Source organism: Podarcis cretensis (assembly GCF_951804945.1).
Source record: "Podarcis cretensis genome assembly, chromosome: 2".
Lineage (NCBI taxonomy): Eukaryota > Metazoa > Chordata > Lepidosauria > Squamata > Lacertidae > Podarcis > Podarcis cretensis.
The window spans coordinates 89,759,780-89,784,535 of NC_137171.1; the positions used below are offsets into that span (position 1 = coordinate 89,759,780).

Here is a 24,756-nt window from a genome sequence, read left to right on the forward strand (position 1 = left end):
TAAGATAGCTGGATTAAACTGTTACAGAGTTTGAATGTTTAAAGAATTAACACTATAAAGTATAAAGGCATATGTATATTTATGGTTCTATAACAAAAGGCTCTGAACATGTTCTGTATCCAAAACGCATCTATTAATGATTTTTAAAAGAATTGATGAAAATGGGCTTTTATACATGTACATTTCTGTTCTCTTACAGTTAACCATGCCAAGCCCAATGCCAGAGTATCTGAATGTGCATTACATTTGTGAGTCAGCATCCCGCTTACTTTTTCTTTCCATGCACTGGGCTAGATCCATTCCTGCTTTTCAAGCACTAGGGTGAGCAGATGATTTATTTTTAATTTTTTACATAAGGAATTCGAGGGATCTTCTCAATCTAAACTAGCTGTGAAGAATGAAATTATCACACATCAAATGACACCTTACTCTTCCACCTGTCAGACTCCTGACTCTTCCATGTCCCCACTTAGTTCTCACTAGACTCAACTCAATCTTTTCCATCTCCTTATATATCCCAGTCTCTGTTTCCCCTTCGTACCAAAGCCTTTCCAACACCCCATATTCCTTGCACCCTTATTTTGTTATTGGTGCATGTGCTTCTGGGTTATGAAGCTGGCTTGCTGAAACAAATTATTTGTTAAACCACAACCCCAAATTCAGATGCAACAATATGCTGAGCTGAAGGGAAAGCTAAATAAAGGTTTCCAGTGTCCTCCTTCCAGCTCCACTGGAAAAAAAGAGAGGAGGGGAAAGTGCCAGCCGTAAGAGGCTAGATTCATGAACACTGTGCTAATCCAAGGTTGCCAATATTTTTATACCCATGGGTACATTTCTGAGCAAGTGCTAGGGGTGCCACCCCTCCTAATCACACACAGACGAGAAAGTATCTATATGCACACTTTAGAACTGACCTAACACGGCTATCAATTTCAGTTAAACCATCAGAAAATCTTACACAGATCCTATTGTGTATTTTGCTAGAATATTTTATGTCTATTGTGGGAGGGAGCTTAAGCAGTTCAAAGTAACCAGCACATTATCTTTAAATAAGGGTTCTACAGTTTTCTTTCTGTAATCAAGATTCTACTGACTTTTTATCGTGTTTTGAAGATTTCTGTAGAACTTGAGAACATTGCATTTTGGCACAGGCTATGAAGTAGTGTATTGCATAACTGCTGATATTCTGTTTGTCAGATATTTTGCCTGTGACTGCTTTTCTCCCTCTCTTGATTCTATGGTTCTTTCTTAACTGTAAGTTCGTATGTAACATTACATTTTCTGTGTTGCTGTTCAGCATGGAGACTACCAAGATGGGGGTGGGATCTCAAAAAATATTTGGAATGAGGGGAGCAAGCAAAGGACTTTGTAAGCAGCTGCCATATTGTCCATTTTTCAGGACAGTTTTTCTTCCAGCTGTAACTGTTTTTTGAATGGGAGCATTTGCCCTCTTACAAGCTAACACAAATTCCACCATTCTTTTCAGCACAGCAACACGAGCCAGTCAAACATTACATGTAATACTATTGCATAAAATAAACTTACCTACAATAAAATCCTAATGGAGCCCTAATGTTCAGTAGTTACAAAAAAGAATTATAATCTATGCAGAAAAAATGATACTGATAAATCTTACTATATTTATTTGCTTTTGCACCTTTAGGCAGGACTGTAATACAAGCCTCGTGCGTGCATGCTGGAATGAACTGTTTACTTTAGGCCTTGCACAATGTGCACAGGTGATGAGCTTGTCAACTATTCTGGCAGCCATTGTCAACCATCTACAGAACAGCATACAGGAAGGTATGTGTGGCTTATTTTTTAAGGCTGTGATTCTAAGCACAGTTAATAAGTTGTAATCATGTCATTAGGACTTGCTTTCCAAGTATATGTGTATAGAATCTAGGTGCTAAAAGCATCTGTTGGGTGGGAATAAAAATTTTACCAAGTTGTTTCTAGAAAAAACGTTTCACCAACAACAAGGCATGGAGCACATGTGTTGGGTTGTATATTCAGCTGCTACATTGTGGTTGACGAGGAAACCTTGCCCACTTAGCAAGGCAGAGGGGAATACACCAACCACTGTAATATTTATTCTCTTGTGCACATATTTGTTTTCTGTCATAAAAGTTTCCTTGAAGAATTTACTGATTTTCATAGTAGATTTATGAAACCAAATCAAATAGTTCTTCAGAAAAACACAAGAGTCCTTTGGCTTTTTTGTGTTTATTTTTAAAATTATAGGCAGAAGTTTTAAATGCAGCTCTAAATGTGGAACAATGATTGTAGCCTATTTAATAGGCAGTTGATAGTAACAATTACTGTATGAAAGCCAATGAATAGCCACTTAACTGCACTAGAAAACTATCTGAGAAACAACAGTGTCATGCATGAATTTTGGCTTAATTCTTTCCAAAGAGAACAGGTACCAGTTGGAAAGTATCTACTGGATGTAGAGATTCTGAACTGTGGAATACCTTACATGGTTTGCAAAAAAAAGGTCAATGTTTAGTAATAAACATGAGTAAAATGTACATCTGGAATTCCATACCTTTCTGTTCTTGCCTACTTTCATTTCTGGATATAGCAGAGTCTGTCCCAAGAATGCTGCCTTTGTCCAGCAGATAACAGACATATCAGTTGTTGTACAAAAACCATCTGCTAGAACAGTAATACTATATTACTAAGTTGCAGGCTCATGTATCTACAGGAGAACTTTTTAGTACGATGGGTTTGGTTTTGGCTGTCTTGTTGTGCTTGTTATGGGTCTAGAAAAATAAAGTTAGCAGTTACCAACATTTACTGATTTAATTTGTTAAATCCTTTCAAACTTAATTATAATAGGCAGGTTCCGCCCCCAAGCAAAGCCCTCAAAAACAACAGAACTGATGTAGTTCCTCTGGGCAAGGAAAGAGGCAGGATATTCAGAGGCCATGGAGAGGTAGGTGCCCTACGTTTGATTAAGTGTAGGGCTATAAGATTTTCCAGCATCCCAGATTTGTGGAAAGAACAGGCACAGTGAAATTACTGGCCTCGTGGAAAGCAAAGGATCACAGTAGATAAGAGAGCTTGCTGCAACTGTATGGTTGTAGCCTTTTGATTTAAACCAATTTTTGAAGGCCATGGATAGATAGAATAATTAAAGCAAAGTTTCTTGCCCCAAGGTTTGGGGTGTAGGTTAGATTAAACAGCAAGATCATTGCTATTCTTTGATCAAGAGAAAAGAACAACTTGCAGCCTTCTATTTGTGCAATGTTTAACAAATGTAGATTAAAGGTTTTCAATATGGTGGCAGAAGAGTCATAAATATCTACAGTTATTACCAACACAGGCCAAGGAAAATATTTAAGTCATAGTGAACTTTGCTTTTTTAATATATAGGTCATGCAGCATGCAGTTCTTAACAGAGGAAAATGGGGAACTAGTTCTTGAATGGCAACTTTCTGTTCAGAATCTTTTTCTACAAAAGGCATCTGTTCTCCTGCATTGACTTGCATAAATGCAAATGTTACAGTATAAAGAACAAAAAAAAATGCCTCATACTGAGAAGGAATCATTCCACAAACCTTTACAATTTAAACTCCCTGACATACCTATCATCTAAAGAAAAATGTCAAGTGCTCTTAAATTCTGATAAATTACAACAAAGATTGGATTTTCCTCAATCATTTTAAGAAGGAATTGAAAATAGCACGAAGGAGTGGACAGTCTTGAAATGTTATCACACCCATGCCATCTTTCCCCCGACACACTTCAGCCTGGCACCAATTCTATAGTTTCCCAACTAGAACCACCTCCTTACCTCATACACTGCTTCATTAATTTTCAGATTTTCTACACTGTTAACAAAATAGCAAGGGGTAAGTTTCTGGCATATGGAGGAAAGTATAGAAACATTCAATTAAATCTATGAAGCATTAAAAAGATGAGGGTAAGCTGCTGATTCCAGTCTGCAAGATAAAGCATATATTTCTAAATATGCATTTATAGAGGGAAACTGTCAGTCATCATTACATTAAGCTTTGTCTTTCAAATAACTAGATAACATACCTGTCTGGGTAATGCATTTTAGGTTACTTGGCAGTCACTTAGGTCTCCAGTGAACATTTGGTTATATTCCAAAGCCTCTGTAATTCAGTACATATGGAAGCTTCTGGTTTACAAATTAAAACTCACTGAGTAACCAGACATGTGTAAAAAATGTAGCAGTTTGATACATTTTTCCATGAAAGGCTGCATACGTTTGAACAGTTTAAAACTGGTTGTCATCTGAAAAAGTCTAGATAGTTGGTGGACTTACAGTTTTGCGCTCTGTTAAGAGAATGTGTAATGTCTACTTGTAGATAAACTTTCCGGAGACCGAATAAAACAAGTGATGGAACACATCTGGAAGCTTCAGGAGTTCTGTAATAGCATGGCTAAGCTTGATATTGATGGATATGAATATGCTTACCTTAAAGCTATAGTCCTCTTTAGTCCTGGTAAGGCATTTGGTAATTATTCCCTTCTCTTAAATTCTGTTTTGGTGCTCAATTTACAAGAGGGTAATACTCTGACACCAGTTAAATCCAATGCTGAAGAAAATGCTACAAATGAAGGTACTTCATAATATAGTTCAATTAACTGACATATTTTTGTTTATTTTTCCTTTTGGTTTTATTGGGATTTACTTATCTTTAATATCAAGGTATTAGCCAGATGCTTTCTTAAAAGCTATATCATCAATCCACCCTTTTGCTGCTATTTCATCTGTCCACATCTGGAATAACCTCAGCAGCATGAAATACTCAGTAATACACTTGAGGATAACCCTAAAGCAGACAGTGTAAGACTGGTGGATTGCAACCAGTCTGCTACAGTTTCTCCACAGCCTGCACACCACTTGTGCTAACTTAGGCTTTCCAGGAGGAAGCATTAATAGCGTGGGATGCAGTCTGCAGAGACATTACCTGTCCTTGTGCCAGAAGAAATACTTGATGACAAAACTGTCCCTCCGCTGTTGATTTTGAGTAAAGAGCTGAATTGTGCGGGACATCTAAAGTTTGGGAGAAGGCTTTGTTTGCAAAGCTGACAATGTTTTGTATTGGATGTGGAATATTAACAGAAATATGTCTGGTAGCTTTTAATTTTAAAAATTATAAAGGAAAGTGCTATTACCTATTACACCCACTTACAATAAATTTGTACTGTTTAAGAAGCAAATTAACAGTGCAGCCATCTCCTAATATTTAACTCTGTAATTTGTCTCCCAGTTTCATGTATAGTAATCATTTTTTATCTTGAATAGACTTTAGAGTGAAGAATATTAAATATTTTTGTGTTTTTAGTCTACTGTATATTTTCATTCGGGACGCAGGTGGCGCTGTGGGTTAAACCACAGAGCCTAGGACGTGCTGATCAGAAGGTCGGTGGTTCGAATTCCCGCGACGGGGTGAGCTCCCGTTGCTTGGTCCCAGCTCCTGCCAACCTAGCAGTTCGAAAGCACGTCAAAGTGCAAGTAGATAAATAGGTACCGCTCCGGCGGGAAGGTAAACGGCGTTTCCGTGCACTGCTCTGGTTCACCAGAAGCGGCTTAGTCATGCTGGCCACATGACCCAGAAGCTGTACGCCAGTTCCCTCGGCCAATAAAGCGAGATGAGCACCGCAACCCTAGAGTCGGTCACGACTTGACCTGATGGTCAGGGGTCCCTTTACCTTTTTATATTTTCATTTTTTTTACTTTTGTATATTACCTGATAATGTTTATATGACAGGCAGTATATAAATATTTTGAAATAACTTTAAAAGAATGTATAAATGGCACACAAACATTTGAGTGTCCCAAGAGACTGAAATATTACTATTTCTAATGTCAGATTTGTATCCATTTATTTTGTGTAGAGGCCAACCTGCTTATTTTCTGTGGAAAGCAGAAAGTCATGCGATAGCATATATTGCCTTTGGAAGTATTTCACCAGAAGATTCTTTCTAAAAATAAATGTCATGTTTTTGATACAAGTAAATGCACAATGACATGTTTGTGTTTTCTTTAGATCACCCTGGTCTCACAAGCTCCAGCCAAATAGAAAAATTCCAGGAGAAAGCTCAGATGGAGTTACAAGACTATGTTCAAAAAACGTATCCAGAAGATACTTACAGGTATTTTATCTCTCACACACTTACCTGGAAGTACCATATTTTTCGCCCCATAGGACGCACTTTTTCCCCTCCAAAAATGAAGGGGAAATCTGGGTGCGTCCTATGGGGCGAATGCAGGCTTTTGCTGAAGCTTGGAGAGCGAGAGGGGTCGGTGCGCACTGACCCCTCTCGCTCTCCAGGCTTCAGGAAGACATCCGCAGCCTAGGCAGCCCTGAAGCAGAGCGCCCCTCGCGCTGGGAGGTCCCGCAGGGCTCCCCACGCTGTGGATAGTAGCCTGCCGCGCGGCGCGCCCTGAAGCAGAGCGCCCCTCGCGCCGGGCAGACATCGGCCAGCCCCACAAGCTCGGGGGACAGCGGGGAGGCGCAGCGCCGCCATCCCGCTCTTCCCCGACCTGGTTTTGGGGGAGAAATAAAGGAAAACATTTTTTCCTTTATTTCCCCTGCAAAAAACTAGGTGCGTCCTATGGGATGGAGCGTCCTATGGGACGAAAAATACGGTAATTCCTGTTGTTTCCAAGTAGATGTGTGCTGAGTTGTATTCTTTCCCCCCTCTGTTACCCATTGGGACCTGAATTGGCTTAGGTGTCCAGTGATGATAAAATCCACAAGTAAAGTGTAACAACATTTAGTGTTGTTAGCTAGAGGATTTGTGAGTAATAATAATATATACAAGCTGTTAAAACTCTGAAAACTTAGATTAAAAATAATGGTCTTATTGCTACATATATAAAAGCAGAATATGGTTTTAAGCTCTTGTAAATAGTTACATTTAGAACCTCATACATTTATGAGGTTATTCTCTATTTGTAAAAAAAAAACAAAAACAAAAAACAGTCAGATAGGTATGAAAATACAAAATTGGATTAAAAATTATTTGAACTCTCCCAAGCCAGTGGGGTTGCTGTGAACTGTTTAAAAATATTTGTAAAAACATGTTGGCAAACTTGAATCATTTCATAATCCATCTGCTCTTCGATAGTTATGGGATCAGTTGCCCCGTGGTGCTTCATCTACGTTTTTAAAAATTGCATTTAATTTACTAAGCTACCAGGGATCCTATTTATTTCTACAGAAATGAATGAAACAGTGAAACAACTAACTGTCTATGCTAATTCTGTTTCAAGCAACTTCTCAAGATAAGATAGGGAAACAGCACTTTGCCTGTATCATAAATTCTATTTTGGGGGGTTGTAAATAAATATATCTGTACATTCCTGTGTGTGTGTCCCCACATCCCCTGGAAAAAAACCCTGTTACAAAACACAGAGTTCTAGAATGCTGGACTAGATGGTCCATTGGCCTGACTCAGCAAGCTCTTCTTCTGTTCTTTTTTCACCTAATCAAGTTGCTATAAGTGGATGCCAAACTGGTAACCTGATGTATACCTTTTCATATTCTACTGTCTTCTTATTTCAGACTAGCCCGGATTCTAGTTCGCCTGCCAGCACTTAGACTGATGAGCTCTAGCATTACTGAAGAACTCTTTTTTACTGGGCTCATTGGAAATGTTCCAATAGACAGTATCATCCCTTACATATTGAAAATGGAGACAGCAGAATATAATGGCCAAATAACAGGCTCATCTTCCTAGAAGAGATCAGTGCGTCTTCACAGATCAACCAAGTAATCATAAGTCACTGATTAACCTTGGCATTGTGTATAAATATTTTGATTATGTTCCCTTTTCTTGTTAAATTTATTCTTTTCCACACTGAAAGAACAACTTATTCCTATCAACATTGAAAAACAAGATTTTAAAACCTGCAAAAAACGCTTTTTCTAGGATTCACTTCTGCCAGAAGAAATACTTTAATGCCTTTTGATGAAAGGGTTACAGGGAATTGCTGAGCAAGATTTTTATTTGGAAATTATCTGTGAGCAAAAATAGCTTCTATAATATCAGAATACTTATTAAAAAGTACTTAAGTAAGAATGCTGGCTTGGATCCAAAGAACTGCAGGTGGAGTTCTGCTCATGAAATGAGTCTCTCTCTTAATCCCTCTTCCTTCATGCAGCCACGCCAAGTCACTCGTAAGCAGTAACAACCAATGCAGCAGTGTAGGTGGGGCACCACTGCTCTTGATTTTCAGACACAGTATGCCACTGGCACACTCTCTATTCTCCACAGGATGGAGAGGGGTGAGGAGCTCAGGGCTGTGTAGGCACAGGAGGGCATGTGTTTGGCTCTGTCATACCATGCAAATCTGATTGGCAAGTCTGATTGGTTCTATCATACCACCCAGCCCCAAATTGCTCACCGGGGCAAGACGGTTTGAGCCCAACTGCATCCTGGCCCAATTGCACTGGCTGCCAATTAGTTTCCAGGCCCAATTAAAGTGCTGGTTTTGATCTATAAAGCCTTAAACGGCTCAGGACCACAATACCTCAAGGACTGCCTCTCTCCATATAAACCAACCTGGACTCCTCAATCATCATCTCAGGCGCTGCTTCATGTGCCTTCTCCATGAGTGTTGCAGAGGGTGGCAACCCGAGAACGGGCCTTTTCTGCAGTGGCTTCCTGTTTGTGGACTGCTCTCCCCAGGGAGATCCATCTGGCACCTTCATTATACATTTTTAGGCACCAGGTGAAAGTGTTCCTCTTCAATCAGGCCTTTGGCTAATCAATATTCTGTGGCCTTTTGATTGGTTGCAGGAAGCTCCTGCAGCCAATTGGAAGCTGCAGAAGCCCTGCCAGACGTTTGGCTTCCAAAAATAGTTCCAAAAATAGTATTTGTGGGAGATGGAGTTATTGTTTTCTTCTCAACTATTTATTTTTGTGTTTTTATCCTGCATTTTTATCTTGTGAACAGCCCTGAGATCTTCAGATGAAGGGCTGTATATAGATTTAATAATATAAATAAATTTAATAATATAAATAAATAAACCCCCCAAGTAATCGTCAGTGATGCGCTGTGTTCAGAAGCCAGGAGAGCAGTAGTGTCCTTACCTATGCCACCACATGGGCTGCTACTGCCTATGGGTCAGGTCACACTCCAGAGTGTTATGCAGTGCCGCATGGAAGGTGGCAGCTGGCAGAGAAAACCGTCAACACACTCACCCTTGAGCAAGCAGGAGTGCTTTCCACTTGATTAAGGGTTCTTTGTATCCAAGCCCATATTTTATATATTTTAATTTATATTTTAAAATTACCAGGATGTAGTCATTATCAGCACTTTCAAAGCACTTCTTGTTAAAGCTATGATTTTGTCATCCTCTTGCTTGTATGAGCAAGGTAAGTGATTAATAGCATTCAGGGTAAATGAATAATTGTGTTTTAAATGCAGTCATATGCTAGTGATTTCTGTGAAAACATGGAAGAGCTGTGGGAGACAATCATTTATGCTACAAAATTTCAATTGTATGTGTTTATTAATAATGTGATCCTTTCCATGAGATTTCTATACTATTTGAAGTTAAACTTTACTAAATGTTTACAGCATAAGTGACACAAGTTTTATGGCTTTGCTGTCAGCTGAGTAAGATGCCGTAGAAGTTATTCACACTAGAAAAGAGCATTCTAACTTCTTGGCTTTGTAAAGGGTAACCATTGAGATTTTCGAGCCTGGTGCTGTTTACTTATAAATGCTGTAGCATAAGATGCCTTTTTATTGTGCTGCATCAGTCGCTAAGTGATGAGGATGCTATCAGTTTCAAAAGCAGCAAATGTGTCCTTTAGTACATTATAATTTCAAACTCATTCATTCTGTCTGACACTTGAGAATACTATTTTGGCATATCACATTGTCCAGTACTGTGGTTACTTCAGAATTTGAGGCTTAGTCTTTTTCTTAAAGTTTGGAAACTCTCTTTTACGGTCCAGATCCTATATGTGTCTACTCAGGAGAAAGTTCCACTGGGTTCAGTGAAACTTACTCCCAGGATTATAGCTGCTCTGAGCAATCCCTAGCTATGGTAAGTCAGTGTAACTTAAAACAGCTTGAGTTTCCCCATCCCAAACTCCTTTCAGGAGGAATTCAACTGACGCCACCTTTTTCACTTGTCACATTATGCCAGGTTGCTAGGTCACATGGCCCAGTTGAAAGGGGGTTAGAATAGGTCTCCCCTTGCTCTGCCATGTCCCTTTTGGTGGGGGGACTTATGATAGTTGAGCCCCGGCTGAGCCAGAGTGGGGGACTTATGCTGGTTTAGCCACTCAACTAGGAAAGCCAACTCTCTCATCCTGGAGAATCTTTGGTTTGAATTGCACTGTTTGCCATTTTCCAACCTCCACTTGCAATACAGCATATTATATTCTGAGCCACTTTGCGCATGGCATTTTCTATACCTGGGCATAATTCTGTAGCAAAAAGTGTGCAGTCAGCTGCATGCGTATCATACAGCTGCCCATTACCACATGCTTGCATCTGTTAAGGTGTGCTTTGTTCTACTGTATCCAAACACACATAAATAACTCTTGACAAAATAGACATTTCAATGATTTCCCCACTTTGCAAGGCTCATGGAAATATATTTCCATACAGATCTTACCTCTATATAGGAAAAGTATCATGCATGAAGGGACTCCCTGCTCCCATAACATAATTTTGTGGATTCTTTTTAAAGTTTGGAGTACTAAGAAATGTGTCATAACCTGTCAAAATGCTTCCAAGGGCTGGACATTTTCTGTTTGATCTGTGTTGCTTTATTTTTAAGATAATGTGTTGTTAATCACACGAAAACAACTTCTCAGATTTCTCTTCATTTGAGATCATATTCCAACAAGGTTGTTTTTTGTCTTTCTAGTTAAGCTCTCTGGTGGAATGTTGGAGGGATGTCTTACAGGACCAGGCACAGTTCAGTCACCTATTTACCCCCATTCATAAGAATCTTCATTTATAACCTACATTTCAGGAAGGAATTCAGTGATTACTTAAGCTGGCATAGCCCCGGAGATCATTAAACTACACTACTCTAAATGATGATTCGCTTAGTAAGCTCCTGGGTGTATCCAAATCAATTACACTTCCTACTTTTAAAAATGTTTAAAAAACAGGGGGAGATACAATGTAATGCAAGTGGCCTGCACAGTGGGCTATTTCTTCCTTTCCCCCATTCCGAACCTCCAAAACTTGTTTTTGAGAATTGGGAGGCCCTCTGGAGCAGTTTTTATGGGGGCACAGGGGGCTGGAGGGTAGAGAAGAGAATCCAGAAGCACCCTTGTGCAAGCAGATTTCTATTGCGTAAGTGGACAGACAACATTGGGTGTCACTTCCTTTAATTCACACAAGAACTGCTTCAGAGGAAGTGAAGCAGTGTTGTGTTTCCTTGACTTACTGTTTAGCTCTGACTTTATTCCTAAAATAATTTATGCACTTGCAGTCAATAGTACTGTGAGCACTAAACATCTTTCAGTAAAGAAAATACAATGTCAAAATCATGATTAAAATTAATCAACTCTTGTCTTAAATGACAAAAGACACAACACGATGAACCTACTATACTATTGTGGTATAAACAAATTAAGATATAATCATATATTTTAGAGTATGTATAGTGTCAAGACTTGAGTGTGCACTTTTAATGAAGAAATTTGTAATTTACATGATCAAATATCCTAAAAATAATTTTAGTACAATTTTGAGACCAAAAATGAAACTCAGAGGAGCATATACTTTTAAAAGTGATGTCTGCTACACTGAAATCTGTGTGTTGCAGGTTTGCACAGCTGGATCCACAAACCTTAAATTAATTTAGTTCTGCTTTATTTTGGATCCAGCTGAAGTACTGTTTTTAAATAGTGTCATTTAATGACTGCTATGAAATATTTCAATATTTAATTTTTTGCTAAAAGGCACTAGTTTTGTCATTCACTGTTTCCCATCTAGCCTAGCTTGCATATTCTTAAGAAAAAAAGTGTATGTAATTGCTCATTGTTGATTATAGTTCAGATTGTCTCTAGGGTTACTTAGTAAGCATCCTTGGAAGCAACTTCGTTTTGAGATCAGTAAGATACATGTATTTATCTATCTACAAGATTGGAAACGTAAGCATTTAAAACAAATTTACTGTGTGCCCTGCCAATTGTTAAATAAGATGGCAATCTTGAGTTTAATTGATTTCAGAGGGACTTAGACATGCATGTCTATTAGTCTGCAGCCTCAGTGGATTATAGGAGAGTTTATGTGGCAAGCTAACTAACATCATGTTCTCCCCCAAAGCTTCACTTGCCATGAGTTACAGGGGTTCTGAGTTCTGCAAATAGTTCCTGTGAAAGGAGAGTCATAATTTAAAAAGTATGTGTCTGTAGGTGTTCCTATTTCTTCAGAACCAACTTGTGATGTAACATTGGAGGGAGGAAGAATATGCCTTTGATGGGGGAGGAGTCAAATAAGGTCTACCCAAGCTCTTGAGCTCCCCTAAAGAAGTGCTTTGGATCCCGGCCATATTTATTTGTGTGTATGATGTTTTATGTGCTTGTATCTAACTTAGTCTGGTATATTATGTACAGTGTAATATAAAGTGTGTATGTATGTATATAGAACTATGTACAGTCATGTAATCATATATATCAGATTTCTATATGTTAACAAAAAAAAGATTTATAAATGCATTGCAAAGATTGAGCTTCCTAAATTTTATTTCTTGCTCAAAGCTCAGTCCTGGTATGATCATTTGCATCTCACCTTCCTTGGTAGAGTAGGTACCTGTTTCTAAACCCAGGATGTATTTGCACTTTTTCTTAAATACTGAAACTATTTAATAGTTCCACATGTTATTTCTAAATATACCCAAGCCCTGTTGAAAAGAAATGAGGTTGTGCAGTGATAGTGTTTGGTGAATTGCATCTGTGGACCATAAACATTTCTATGTTATTGACACATGCAAAGGGGGCTTTTAAAACTCTTCTGAAAGGTTTGGCTTTTTTAAAATATAGATGTATAGAGTCTTTTCTAAAGCATGTAAAGCTTCATCACTGTGTTTGTACGTCCCTTGAAGTTGCTAATGAGAAGGAACAAGGTTGCTGCATAACAGATGTGTGTAGTTTTGTATTGACAACCATCTTGTGTAACTGAGCATAAGGCAAACTGATACATGGCACCATATCTTTCCTGGAAAATAAATACATTTCTTTTTAGAGACAGACCACTAAAAGGAATATTTTTTTTTAAAAAAAACAAGCTTTTAGGAATTGTCTTATGCTACTAGTGAAAGTCTATGGAAGGTTTCCAGATAACCTGTGCAGGAAAATAGTGTGTGTGTTACAGACAATATTTCTTACTGTCCTACCTTCCCTAAAACCTGTTTATATAGTTACTCTGGCTTGCTTAGGCATTCTTTCCTTCTTTTCCCATGGAAGAAACTTTGGTTTCAGATAGAAACAGTTGGTCAAGAATGACAGCTAGCTGAGCATGCACGAGTCATATAGAATGTGGTCTGAGATAATTTTGAACATATTTTAAGGGAGACGCTTTCTTTTAATGAAAGAGTAGTAGATCTGTGAAGTAAACAAAGGACAAGATGCTTCCTGGTACATTGAAAGATCTCCGTCAACATTCCAAGAAAGAGACATTTCTCCCTTTCCTCTTTTGGCATGTGTGGATGAGAGCCATACACCCAAGCGGGAAGCCAAGATATTATAGGCTATGGCAGGTTGTGTGTGCCTCCCATGTCATCATCCAATCTTCGCTTTCTTTGGAATTGAAGTAACATGCTTAGTATGGAGGGCGGCAGGAGATTGATGGAGGACTTGGGAGGTGTTACACACTTTGCTTTTTCCACAGTGCCTTGGCACCCTATCCACATCCTTCCACATCCAGAAAGGGAAAGAGAAATTGGTCTCTTGTGAGGATCACTGCACATACAGTTACCTTGGTTTTTGAACAGAATACATTCTGGGAGTTCATTCGACTCCCAGAACCATTCGAAAACCAAAGCGCAGCTTCCAATTGGCTGCAGGAGTGTCCTGCAGCCAATCAGAAGCCGTGCTGGACATTTGGCTTCCGAAAACCGGAACACTCACTTCCGGGTTTTGATCGTTCAGGAGCCAATTTGTTCGGGAGCCAAGGCATTCAGCTTCCAAGGTACAACTGTATTATACTAACATTAGGAAGAACTATGCCCAAAGTTAATTCTTGGAAAATGAAGCTTTCTGTTCTCTTCACCACCTTAACAATCCTCCTGATGCCTATACAGTCTAAGACCTGATCTCCACACATTTTCCTACTGGTCAGTGCTCTAGGTCTGATCTTTTAAAAGTTTTGGTGAACTAAGGAGTGCTCCTAGTAGTTGCATACAATCTAGCTCCTGCATCTAGTCTTGCACTTGCAGGATTTGAGTTCTGACTGTAAAGTTCATAAATGCTCCTTTATATTGGGCACGCAATCCTTGGAGAAGCATTTCTGCCCAGCTTCCATTTCCTGACCTGCTGCTTAATAAATGTACATAGTGGGGGTTTGTTTGTTTTTTTTAAAAAAAGATATTTCAGCTGTGGATGTTTTTGAAACATTTTTGGCAGGAAGCTCCATTGATTTAGTGTTATGACAATCGGTACTCTGTTTGCTTTAATTAAAGTGAAGTTTTCTTGAATAGAAGACTTCTATCATAAAATGATTTCCCCATTTTTTATTGTTCCTTAAAAGGTACAATCCCCTGTAATAGAGGTACTAACCTGATTTCTGATTCTGGTAAATGGATTATTTAAGCTGTTTCTGGAAACAAGTATGTTACTTTTGCTTTCTGTACCACATTTGGAGGGGCAGGGGTGTGAAAAATGGAAATCTTACCATAAGGCTGGAGGAGTTTTGAGTAGTCTGTTGAGCAAAATACAGTATATTTACTTGCAGTATCTATGAAACTCATATGCCGAAAAGACTTCTGTGACTAACCACTAATTCTAAATAACACCATTGTTCCCAATAGTTTTGTAACAAAACAACTGCTCATATTTATCCATTATATAATTGTTGTATGTATTTGGAAAACCCTTCAAGTGCTAAGCTCTTATTAAAGCTAACCTATTTGCCACAAAATAGGTGATAATTCCCTGGGGTATCTTTTGTAACCCTGTGCTTTTCATTGTCCATTGTCTCTGTATCTTCTTTTTTAAATACAAGGTTTAAAACCTGACAAAAGCTGTTGCTTCCTCACAGTTTATTTTGTGAAATCAGCTTTGTAAATGTGATAGCATTTAAAATAGCATGTTCTTTTTTATCTGAATTTTTATATCTAATCAATGTCTTCAGTCATGAAGAGAAATTTGCATTGTTGTGTGTGTATATAGAGTATTGCAGTGCATGCTTATGCATTTTATTAAATGCTGTCTAAATGTGGCATTATATTGTTGTGGCTTAATATTTCTGCCTACAGAAGGTTTATACTATTAAAATAAATAAAGACCCTTTTATGGCCTCTGAGTTCTTTTTTCAGAGCAGGTAATTATGGCATAACTAAAAATTTTTTGAATGGGTTCACAATATTCTTTGAGAATGCCTTGAGAGTAATGTTAGGCTCCAAAGAATTGTTCATCTACCGGTAATTTTGCCTGCCTAATAGGGTTTTATCCAAGTGTTTCTTCAACATAAGAATGTTTTCCCATCCTTGCCATAGGGAAATGACTTTTCAGACAAGGAGGATTTTAAAAGCAGTTTGCGGTAGTTGGGGTTGGCTTCTGCCTAAAAGTGGAGGAAATCAAAAATCTCCATTGGGCATGCCTGAAATAGCTCTTTGGATACTGGCCAGAGTACTGGAGCAGTTTTAACTGTATGGAGAAAAACACCGTTTTCTTGACTGCTTGCGACCTACAAAGCCCCATTTGACTTCTGAGTTATTTGAAAAACCAACCACTTTCTCTCTGCTGGTTCTCATAGGATCCTTCTTTCCTGCCTACTTCTGAAGGGCATTCAGTTGGAATGCGGGAGAGGGCCTTAGTTGCCAACGCCAGTCTCTAACTCCTTGCAAAAGGAGCATCTCTGATGACCTACAGTCAGCAAATAAATAATTTTATTTAGAATTTGGTCCATTGGCTGAATTGAAAATATGTTGACTTTTTACACCTGTTTTGTTATTTGATTATATTTGATTATTTTTAAGTATATTTTGTGGTGTTAGTTGCTTTGACTATCATTTGGTGGAGCAGCGGGATACATATTTAACAAGAATGGAAGAAGCTCCACATGGTGAAAATACTGTGTTCAATACAATTCCTGTTGGCCAGGAAGGAAGCATTTGAACATTTCTGAGTGCTGAGCTGTGTGAGATGCATTTCCTTTTTTCCATATTTTGAGAACCTTGCTTTTTGGATTTTTATTTTAACAGAAGCTGGCTTTCTTCACTCCACATATGATCAGGGTCATATGTGTGATATTTTATTGTATTTTTGCTTTCTATGGAAGCCGCCCAGAGTGGCTGGGGAGGCCCAGCAACATGGGCGGGGTATAAATAATAAATTATCATTATTATTATTATTATTATATATATATATATATATTTTTTAGTGTATGCTTAAGGAAAAAAACGTGGTTCCATAAGGGAAAGATGCCATACTCAATTTGGTACTAGATTTTTTTGGAAATCAAAGCTTTGCCCTCCTAGTTCATTTACTTCAATTCTGGAAACTCGGCCTTGTACTGAAGCCGCCGCTTCAAACTTTACAAACGAGCCGAAGCATTTCGACATTCCACCGGCGGCGTTTCCTCGCAGCAGCAGCAGAACAGGATCTCGTGCAGCGCAAAGTTGTGAGAACAGCCTGCGTAACTTTCCCATGCACTCAAATAGTATATGCCGGTGGTTGCAAATCAGCACCGCCAGCCGAACGTCTGGAATGCGCGTTTGTGCATTTTACTGAATGCCTCTCCGTTTGCGCAGTTCTAGGTATCTCGCTCTCACTATTCTCTCGGATCGCAGTGTAAACGGACCCCCGATGCTTGCACTTCCTCTTCCGATCCCATGCCCTCCGAGTCGTCCCGCCTCCTCCGCTCTCCCGGAAACTACACTTCCCGCATCCCCTTGCGATCGGCGCTCCGATTCCTCTCCCGCCCGGGAGCAAGGAAGTTGCGCCGCCGACCCGTGCCGCTGCCTTTGGCTTCGCGGTGCGCGCGGGGCTGCCGCCTGCTGCCGCCGCCATGCCGATGAAAGGCCGCTTCCCCATCCGCAGGACGCTGCAGTACCTGAGCCAGGGCGACATCATCTTCAAGGACGCCGTGAAGGTGATGACGGTGAACTACAACACGAGGGGGCCTCTCAGCGAAGGAGCCAGGTGAGCAGGCACCCCTCGAGCAAGGAGCCTCCCTCCGTCCCAGGGATTGTGGCGCATCTCTCCGCTCTCGCCACGCTGCTGAAGCGCTCGTCGTGCGCTTCGTGCAGGGACTGGGGAAGGAGCCCCAAGGCAAGCCGAGCTGCCCCCCTGGCGTAGGGGAACTGCTAGATACAGGATTGGAGTTGGTCCTGAGCAGGCCGTCCACGTCCATGGCCTGCTCCGCTGCAGGATAATTCTGGAACAGGAAGACCTCCAGAGATGTGTACCCACCCACCCACTCCATTGCCTAGCTCCTCTGATACCAACAAGTTTCTTCCAATGGTCAACTGAAATCTGCCTTCCTGTAGTTCAAGCTCATTAGATCTAGTCCTGCTTTCTGGGCAGCTGCTGCCCACCTAGCACTTCAAAATCATGTCAGAGTGCAAGTAGATAAATAGGTACCACTCCGGCGGGAAGGTAAACGGCGTTTCCGTGCGCTGCTCTGGTTTCGCCAGAAGCGGCTTAGTCATGCTGGCCACATGACCCAGGAAAACTGTCTGCGGACATTGGCTCCCTTGGCCAGTAAAGCGAGATGAGCGCCGCAACCCCAGAGTTGTTTGCGACTGGACTCAACTGTCAGGGGTCCTTTACCTTTACCTTTACCTGTCCTTTACCTTTACCTTTAATGTTCCTTTAATGTTTCTCGGCCTGCTTTGAGACTGCACAGTTTCCTCATACAGTCAGATGAAGTAACAGCTTGCTGCTGTTGTTGTTGTTATTGTTATTCCTTTTTGTGAACCTCTTTGATGATGTTATTTTTTAGCAATTGAGTGGTGTATACATTTTATGAAATGAATAAATAAAATAATGCCCAGCCCATCTTTCTTTCCAAGGCCTTAATGTGGTGCATGCAGTTCACCCTTCCATTTATCTTCACAACAACCCTTTGAAGTAACTTGAGCCAGTTACCATCTCGAAAGCCTCAAAGGGTTGAGCATGGCTTTGAACCAGGGCTGTCATCCTAGCTCAATATAACCACTGCATCATATTGGCTCCCTGTGGCTTTTATTTACACCACAGTAAATTTGTTACTCTTCCTCAGTGTTCATGGACATTTTGGTTTTTCAGCAACTGATTAATATGCCCACTGTTTTAGCATTGCTTATGTGGATATATCTGCTATGAGACATACTGGAGGGTTAGGGAAACTACCTCTGAGCTTGGGTTTCTGCCTCCTGAATCTGATGCCTTTTCTCTCTCACACACAGAGCTGCCTTTTTCTCCTTTTCTTTGGCAAGAGTCTTAAGTTTCACTGAATTCATATTCTAAAAGGCCGAGTGCATCCACTGTCTTCCTTACTTTTCTCCTGCTCTTTCCACAGAAAATTTGTGTTCTTCAACATACCTCAGATTCAGTACAAAAACCCTTGGCTTCAGATTGTGATGTTTAAGAACATGACACCATCGCCATTCTTAAAATTCTATTTAGGTAAGTAACATGCATGGTTTTGTTTAACTTTTGTTGAAGTGCATTGGAATACCCTCTGCTTAGACAAAGACTTCCCAAGACTGACAGGTGACAGGTGGGCAAATAATGGGTAGTGCCACTCTCCAAAGGAGACGATGTCTTCAGAGCATCCTGGTTGAGACCCCTGCCTGTAGATACCCTGTCATGCTCTCTCCTCTGCAGATACTGGAGAGCAAGTCCTGGTTGATGTGGAAGAGAAGACTAACAAAGAGATCGCAGAACATGTTAAGAAAGTTCTTGGTAAAAGCGAGTAAGTAAAACACGCACATAAATACATATATGGCTCTGCTTGTTTTTGGCTGTAGAACCAAACTTTTGAGTCTACCCCATTCAATTGGACTAAGATAAGGGCAATGTTTTAAATGCACACAAACATGCTATTAAAACTCCATCCTCCTGCAGGCTTGAGTTCTGCACCTTAAAATAAGCTTTCTGGTATGTAGCCCACATATCCTTTGTCATAAATGTCATTTTTATGTCATTTATGGGCACCACTTGATGGCCCGAGAAAGCTGGAAAAAAACACCTTCATTCTTTAAATTTACAAAAGCCTGGTCACCAGGAGGCAATGCTTACTTGTTCCAGGTAATCTGCTAATTACAAGCTTACATTAGATGCTTATTGCGGATAAAGGTTTTGCAGCACTTCCCAAAGTGTTCAAATACTGGGGAGCTTAGAGAATAGTCAAGCTGAGCAGCAATTAATGTTATAATAATAATAATAATAATAATAATAATAATAATAATAATAATTATTATTATTATTATTATTATTATTTATACCCCGCCCATCTGGCTGGGCCTCCCCAGCCACTCTGGGCGGCTTCCATAGAAACCAAAAATACACTAAAATATCACACGTTAAAAACTTCCCTGAACAGGGCTGCCTTAAGATGTCTTCTGAATGTCAGGTAGTTGTTTATCGCTTTGACATCTGCTGGAATGGCATTCCACAGGGCGGGCACCACTACCGAGAAGGCCCTCTGCCTGGTTCCCTGTAGTTTTGCTTCTCGCAATGAGGGAACCACCAGAAGGCCCTCGGCGCTGGACCTCAGCGTCCGGGCAGAACGATGGGGGTGGAGACGCTCCTTCAGGTATACTGGACCGAGGCCGTTTAGGACTTTAAAGGTCAGCACCAACACTTTGAATTGTGCTCGGAAACGTACTGGGAGCCAATGTAGGTCTTTCAAGACAGGTGTTATAAGGTCTCGGCAGCTGCTTCCAGTCACCAGTCTAGCTGCCGCATTCTGGATTAGTTGTAGTTTCTGAGTCACCTTCAAAGGTTGCCCCATGTAGAGCGCATTGCAGTAGTCCAAGCGGGAGATAACCAGAGCATGCACCACTCTGGCGAGACAGTCCGCAGGCAGATAGGGTCTCAGCCAGATGGAGCTGGTAAACAGCTGCCCTGGACACAGATTTGACCTGTGCCTCCATGGAAAGCTGTGAGTCCAAAATGACTCCCAGGCTGCGCACCTGGTCCTTCAGGGGCACAGTTACCCCATTCAGGACCAGGGAATCCTCCACACCTGCCCACCTCCTGTCCCCCAAAAACAGTACTTCTGTCTTGTCAGGATTCAACCTCAATCTGTTAGCCACCATCCATCCTCCAACCGCCTCTAGACACTCACACAGGACCTTCACCGCCTTCACTGGTTCTGATTTAATAGAGAGGTAGAGCTGGGTATCATCCGCATACTGATGAATACCCAGCCCAAACCTCCTGATGATCTCTCCCAGTGGCTGCATGTAAATGTTGAAAAGCATGGGGGAGAGAACAGAACCCTGAGGCACCCCACAAGTGAGAGCCCAGGGGTCTGAACACTCATCCCCCACCACCACTTTCTGAACACGGCCCAGGAGGAAGGAGCGGAACCACTGTATGACAGTGCCCCCAGCTCCCAGCCCCTCAAGACGGTCCAGAAGGATGTTATGGTTGATGGTATCAAACGCCGCTGAGAGATCCAGCAGAACTAGGAAACAGCTCTCACCTTTGTCCCTAGCCCGCCGGAGATCATCAACCAGTGCGACCAAGGCAGTTTCAGTCCCGTGATGAGGCCTGAATCCCGGCTGGAAGGGATCCAAATAGTCCGCTTCTTCCAGGCGTGCCTGGAGTTGTTCGGCAACCGCTCGCTCTATCACCTTGCCCAAGAATGGAAGATTTGAGACTGGGCGATATTTGGCCATCGTGGCCGCATCTAAAGATGGTTTTTTAAGAAGCGGTTTAATAACTGCCTCTTTCAGCGGGTCTGGGAAGGCTCCCTCACGGAGGGAAGCATTCACCACCCCACGAAGCCCATCACCCAGTCCTTCCCGGCTAGCTTTTATAAGCCAGGATGGGCAAGGATCCAGGAGACAGGTGGTTGGTTTCACTCGTCCAAGCAGCCTGTCCACATCCTCGGAGGTAACAGATTGGAATTGATCCCACGCAACTTGACTAGACAAAACTCTAGCACTCCTGCCCCGGCCCTGCTCCCACGGTGGAGTCTACTTCTTCCCGAATCTGAGCGATTTTATCTGCAAAAAACTTTGCAAAATCATTGCAGGAGATCATGTGGCCCGTACTGGGCCCCGATGTTGCAGGTGGTTCCGCTAAATTGTGAACCACCTGAAAAAGTCTCCTGTTGCTGTTTTCTGCAGATGCAATAGAGGCGGTGAAGAAAGTCTTCTTCGCTGTCGCTATCGCCACTTGGTAGGCTCGACGTTGAGCTCTAACCTGTGTCCGGTCAGATTCGGAATGAGTTATCCGCCACCGGCGCTCTAGCCGTCTCAATGATTGTTTCATTGCCCTCAGATCTATGGAAAACCACGGGGCTGTCCGGGCTCCATGCAATCGGAGAGGGCGCTTCGGAGCCAAACAGTCAATAGCCCTGGTTAACTCCACATTCCAGCGGGCCACCAGGGAATCTGCTGAAAGGCCATCAACATGGGATAAAGCATCCCCTACCACTCTCTGGAAACCATTTGGATCCATTAAGTGGTGGGGGCGGACCATCCGAATTGGTTCCACCTCCCTGCAGAGGGGATGGGTCGCAGAGAAGTCCAGTTGCACCAGGAAGTGATCTGACCATGGCACTTCTTTCGTTTCGTTTTTACTTAGTGTCAGATCACCAACATCCATAGAGGTAAACATCAGGTCCAAGGCATGTCCGCGGCTATGGGTTGGGCCATACTTATTCAGCGACAACCCCATGGAGGCCATGCTTTCCACGAGGTCCCGAACGGCCCCTTGTAAGGTTGTGTCGGCATGGATGTTAAAATTCCCTAGGACGACCAAACTAGGTGTCTCCAGGAGAACATCCGCCACGACCTGAAGCAGCTTGGGCAGGGAATTCTTGGTGCAGCGGGGAGGTCAGTACACCAAAAGGAATCCTGTACTGCCCCTATTGCCCAACTTCCAGAACATGCACTCGGAAAACTGGGTCTTCCCAATAGGACGCCTGGTGCAAACTAATGACTTCCTAAAAATCACTGCAACCCCCCTCCCCGCCCACATGACCTGGGTTGCTGTGCGTAAGAGAAACCTGGTGTACAAGCAGTGGCAAGGACAGGCCCATCTGCTTCATCCAACCAAGTCTCTGTTACACATGCCAGGTCAAGTCCTCCATCCATGATCAAGTCATGGATGGCAGTGGTCTTATGAATCATTGACCTGGCACCGCACAGCAGCACCTTCAGGCCATGTGGGTATCCCTTGCTGATTCTAGTATCCATCCGGTCAGGACCAGACCATACAGTCCTAGGGTTACACAGCCCTGTGAGGCTAGATGAGTAGCACAGCAGACTTAGAGCAGCTTTAATACCGAGAGACGCCCTAAGCACTCAAGGGCAGAACTATTATTACAGCAGTTATGTGTTCCCAGCAGTTTTGACATAAAACATGAAATGAAGCGAGGCAGCATGTCAAACACCAAACCATCATCTGTGATAGAGGAAGTCACTGTTAGCAATTATAATTTGCTATTAAATGCATGAGGGGGACGCAGGTGGCGCTGTGGGTTAAAGCCTCAGCGCCTAGGGCTTGCCGATCGAAAGGTCGGCGGTTCGAATCCCTGCGGCGAGGTGCGCTCCCGCTGCTCGGTCCCAGCGCCTGCCAACCTAGCAGTTCGAAAGCACCTCCGGGTGCAAGTAGATAAATAGGGACCGCTTACCAGCGGGAAGGTAAACGGCGTTTCCGTGTGCGGCTCTGGCTCTGGCTCTGGCCAGAGCAGCGATGTCACGCTGGCCACGTGACCCGGAAGTGTCTCCGGACAGCGCTGGCCCCTGGCCTCTTAAGTGAGATGGGCGCACAACCCCAGAGTCTGTCAAGACTGGCCCGTACGGGCAGGGGTACCTTTACCTTTACCTTTACCTTATTAAATGCATGAGAGGAGAGGAAGAACCATTGGCTTTCCAGGTTTGGGGACTTCTAATAGCCATAGCCAGTTTGGTGAAGAGAGTTGCACTCCCAACATCTGGAGGAACACAGGTGCCTCAACTGTACTTTCAAGAATTATGTGTCAACTAGTTTGATTGTTGTGATGCATTGATCACTATCTAGCACTTCTTGTCCTTACACCAAATTTCTTTCTTGTTTTCTTTTTCTTTTGTAGGGAAACACTGCAGGGAGAAGCACAAGAGAAAATGAAGCTACGGCATCCCGCAACGTTTGGCCCCAGAAAGTACCACTTGCGGGAATGCATGTGTGAAATTGAAGGCCAAATTCCCTGCCCTGGTAAAGTGCCATTACCAAAGGAGATGACTGGGAAATATAGAACTGCCATGAAAGAGAGTGCTGCTTCCTAAGCCAGCTTTCTACAGCAGGGAGTAAAGCATTCAGAATGCCAAGAAAGCGGGCATCTTAACACCGATGACAACACATTGGTCTTTTTACAAACCACCATTTAAGTAACAGAAAAATATCTGGACTTACTTAAAACAAGTAAGGATGAATCTTTTAAATAAATTCTGGAATTGTTCTTGTGATGGACTGGATTGTGAATATATGTTTGCCATTTGTTTTTAAATCAAAGGAGAACACATCTTGGTCGAACCCTGGTTTAATGAATCATGTGCTTTTTTTGTGCAACATACAACCATTCAAATACAGAATCCTGTCTATATGATATGTGCCTGGTCTTGGGAGGACAGCCCCCCCCCCTTCACTCAAATAGCTGCTCTTAGTGGTGGAGACTCTGGATTTAACAAATCTCTGGATTATGCACAGGTTTTGGGTATGCTGCAGATCTGTAGGAGCAGTGGAAGAGGGCAGGGTATGGGTTGTATTGGGTGCCAGCTTGAAACAGGATGTCTTTAAAAGAAACAAGCTTTCAGTGTTTATAAATGCAAATACATGCTTTAAAGAGTGAATAATGCCTGCTAAAGTCCCAGGCAACAAAGGTAGCTAAAAAGATCTCCAATGGTTAGCTAGACTTCAGGGCTGGTCATTCTCCTTGCCTGTCTATCCAACTAGCATGAATGAGGCAGGTTTGTGTAATGTACATGTGGCAGGAATTAAATTGCCACGGCATGGAAATTAAAGTTTAGAGTGAAGTAACAAAACTGAACCAGCTCCCAAACTGCTTTTGCTGGCAATAGATTGAGCTGCCCCATATGAAAAACGCAAGAGCTACTGGGTGGAGGCAGTTTAGTCAAAATATATTCTTTTCTATTCAAAACCATAAGGCCTTGAGAAAACTTGACATTAAAATTTACTGCATTTCTCCCCCAGTTTTGGCTAAGGCTGTTCTTGGCTCCTTGCTAAATCTCAATAGGTAGATGTATCGCCTATACTATGAAGAGGCCCGTTTGTAAATAAGAACCATTCTGTATTTTGTTACTTTATGTTTGTACAAGAAAAAAGTATCATTTCAAGCTGGTGTAAATATGTTGATTACGAAGAAGCTTTATCTTCAGCCAACAACCAGTTCAGAGGTAGGTTGCC

General features: G+C 41.8%; 2 protein-coding genes and 1 long non-coding RNA gene across 8 annotated transcripts in view; 2 read left to right on the forward strand and 1 right to left on the reverse strand.

Annotated features, from left to right (window-relative positions):
* The window catches only part of LOC307209504, a 197,411-nt gene extending 191,178 nt beyond the window's left edge, over positions 1 to 6,233 (reverse strand). Inside the window, exon 1 of the long non-coding RNA XR_013835623.1 lies at positions 6,159 to 6,233. This is a non-coding gene — a long non-coding RNA (uncharacterized lncRNA). The remainder of the gene's footprint in view (positions 1 to 6,158) is intronic.
* NR2C2 (nuclear receptor subfamily 2 group C member 2) overlaps positions 1 to 15,474 on the forward strand; it is a 42,203-nt gene extending 26,729 nt beyond the window's left edge. For 3 of the 6 annotated variants that reach the window (XM_079964546.1, XM_079964543.1, XM_079964548.1), the window contains 6 exons: positions 200 to 321; positions 1,664 to 1,803; positions 4,344 to 4,481; positions 6,033 to 6,138; positions 7,554 to 8,783; positions 8,866 to 15,474. In XM_079964546.1, coding sequence (XP_079820672.1) covers positions 200 to 321; positions 1,664 to 1,803; positions 4,344 to 4,481; positions 6,033 to 6,138; positions 7,554 to 7,728 — 681 coding nt within the window. In that variant the 3' untranslated portion in view covers positions 7,729 to 8,783; positions 8,866 to 15,474. Of the gene's footprint in view, positions 1 to 199; positions 322 to 1,663; positions 1,804 to 2,844; positions 2,942 to 4,343; positions 4,482 to 6,032; positions 6,139 to 7,553; positions 8,784 to 8,865 lie in introns of those variants that run through there. The other 3 variants (XM_079964544.1, XM_079964545.1, XM_079964547.1) reach the window with 3 other exon arrangements.
* A 1,629-nt stretch (positions 15,475 to 17,103) lies between these two features.
* Positions 17,104 to 23,798, forward strand: MRPS25 (mitochondrial ribosomal protein S25). Its single transcript, XM_079964603.1, has 4 exons — positions 17,104 to 17,331; positions 18,692 to 18,798; positions 19,000 to 19,087; positions 23,426 to 23,798. Exons 1-4 carry the CDS (start codon positions 17,198 to 17,200, stop codon positions 23,616 to 23,618), a joined length of 522 nt encoding a protein of 173 aa, XP_079820729.1. The 5' UTR covers positions 17,104 to 17,197; the 3' UTR covers positions 23,619 to 23,798.
* The last annotated feature ends 958 nt before the right edge of the window (positions 23,799 to 24,756 follow it).

Excerpts from the sequence above, each read along its gene's own strand:
- MRPS25 (XM_079964603.1), top strand. The coding sequence starts at position 17,198 with ATGCCGATGAAAGGCCGCTTCCCCATCCGCAGGACGCTGCAGTACCTG. Across the intron at positions 17,332-18,691 it reads CCTCTCAGCGAAGGAGCCAG|AAAATTTGTGTTCTTCAACA; the intron begins GTGAGCAGGCAC and ends CTCTTTCCACAG. Across the intron at positions 18,799-18,999 it reads ATTCTTAAAATTCTATTTAG|ATACTGGAGAGCAAGTCCTG; the intron begins GTAAGTAACATG and ends TCTCCTCTGCAG.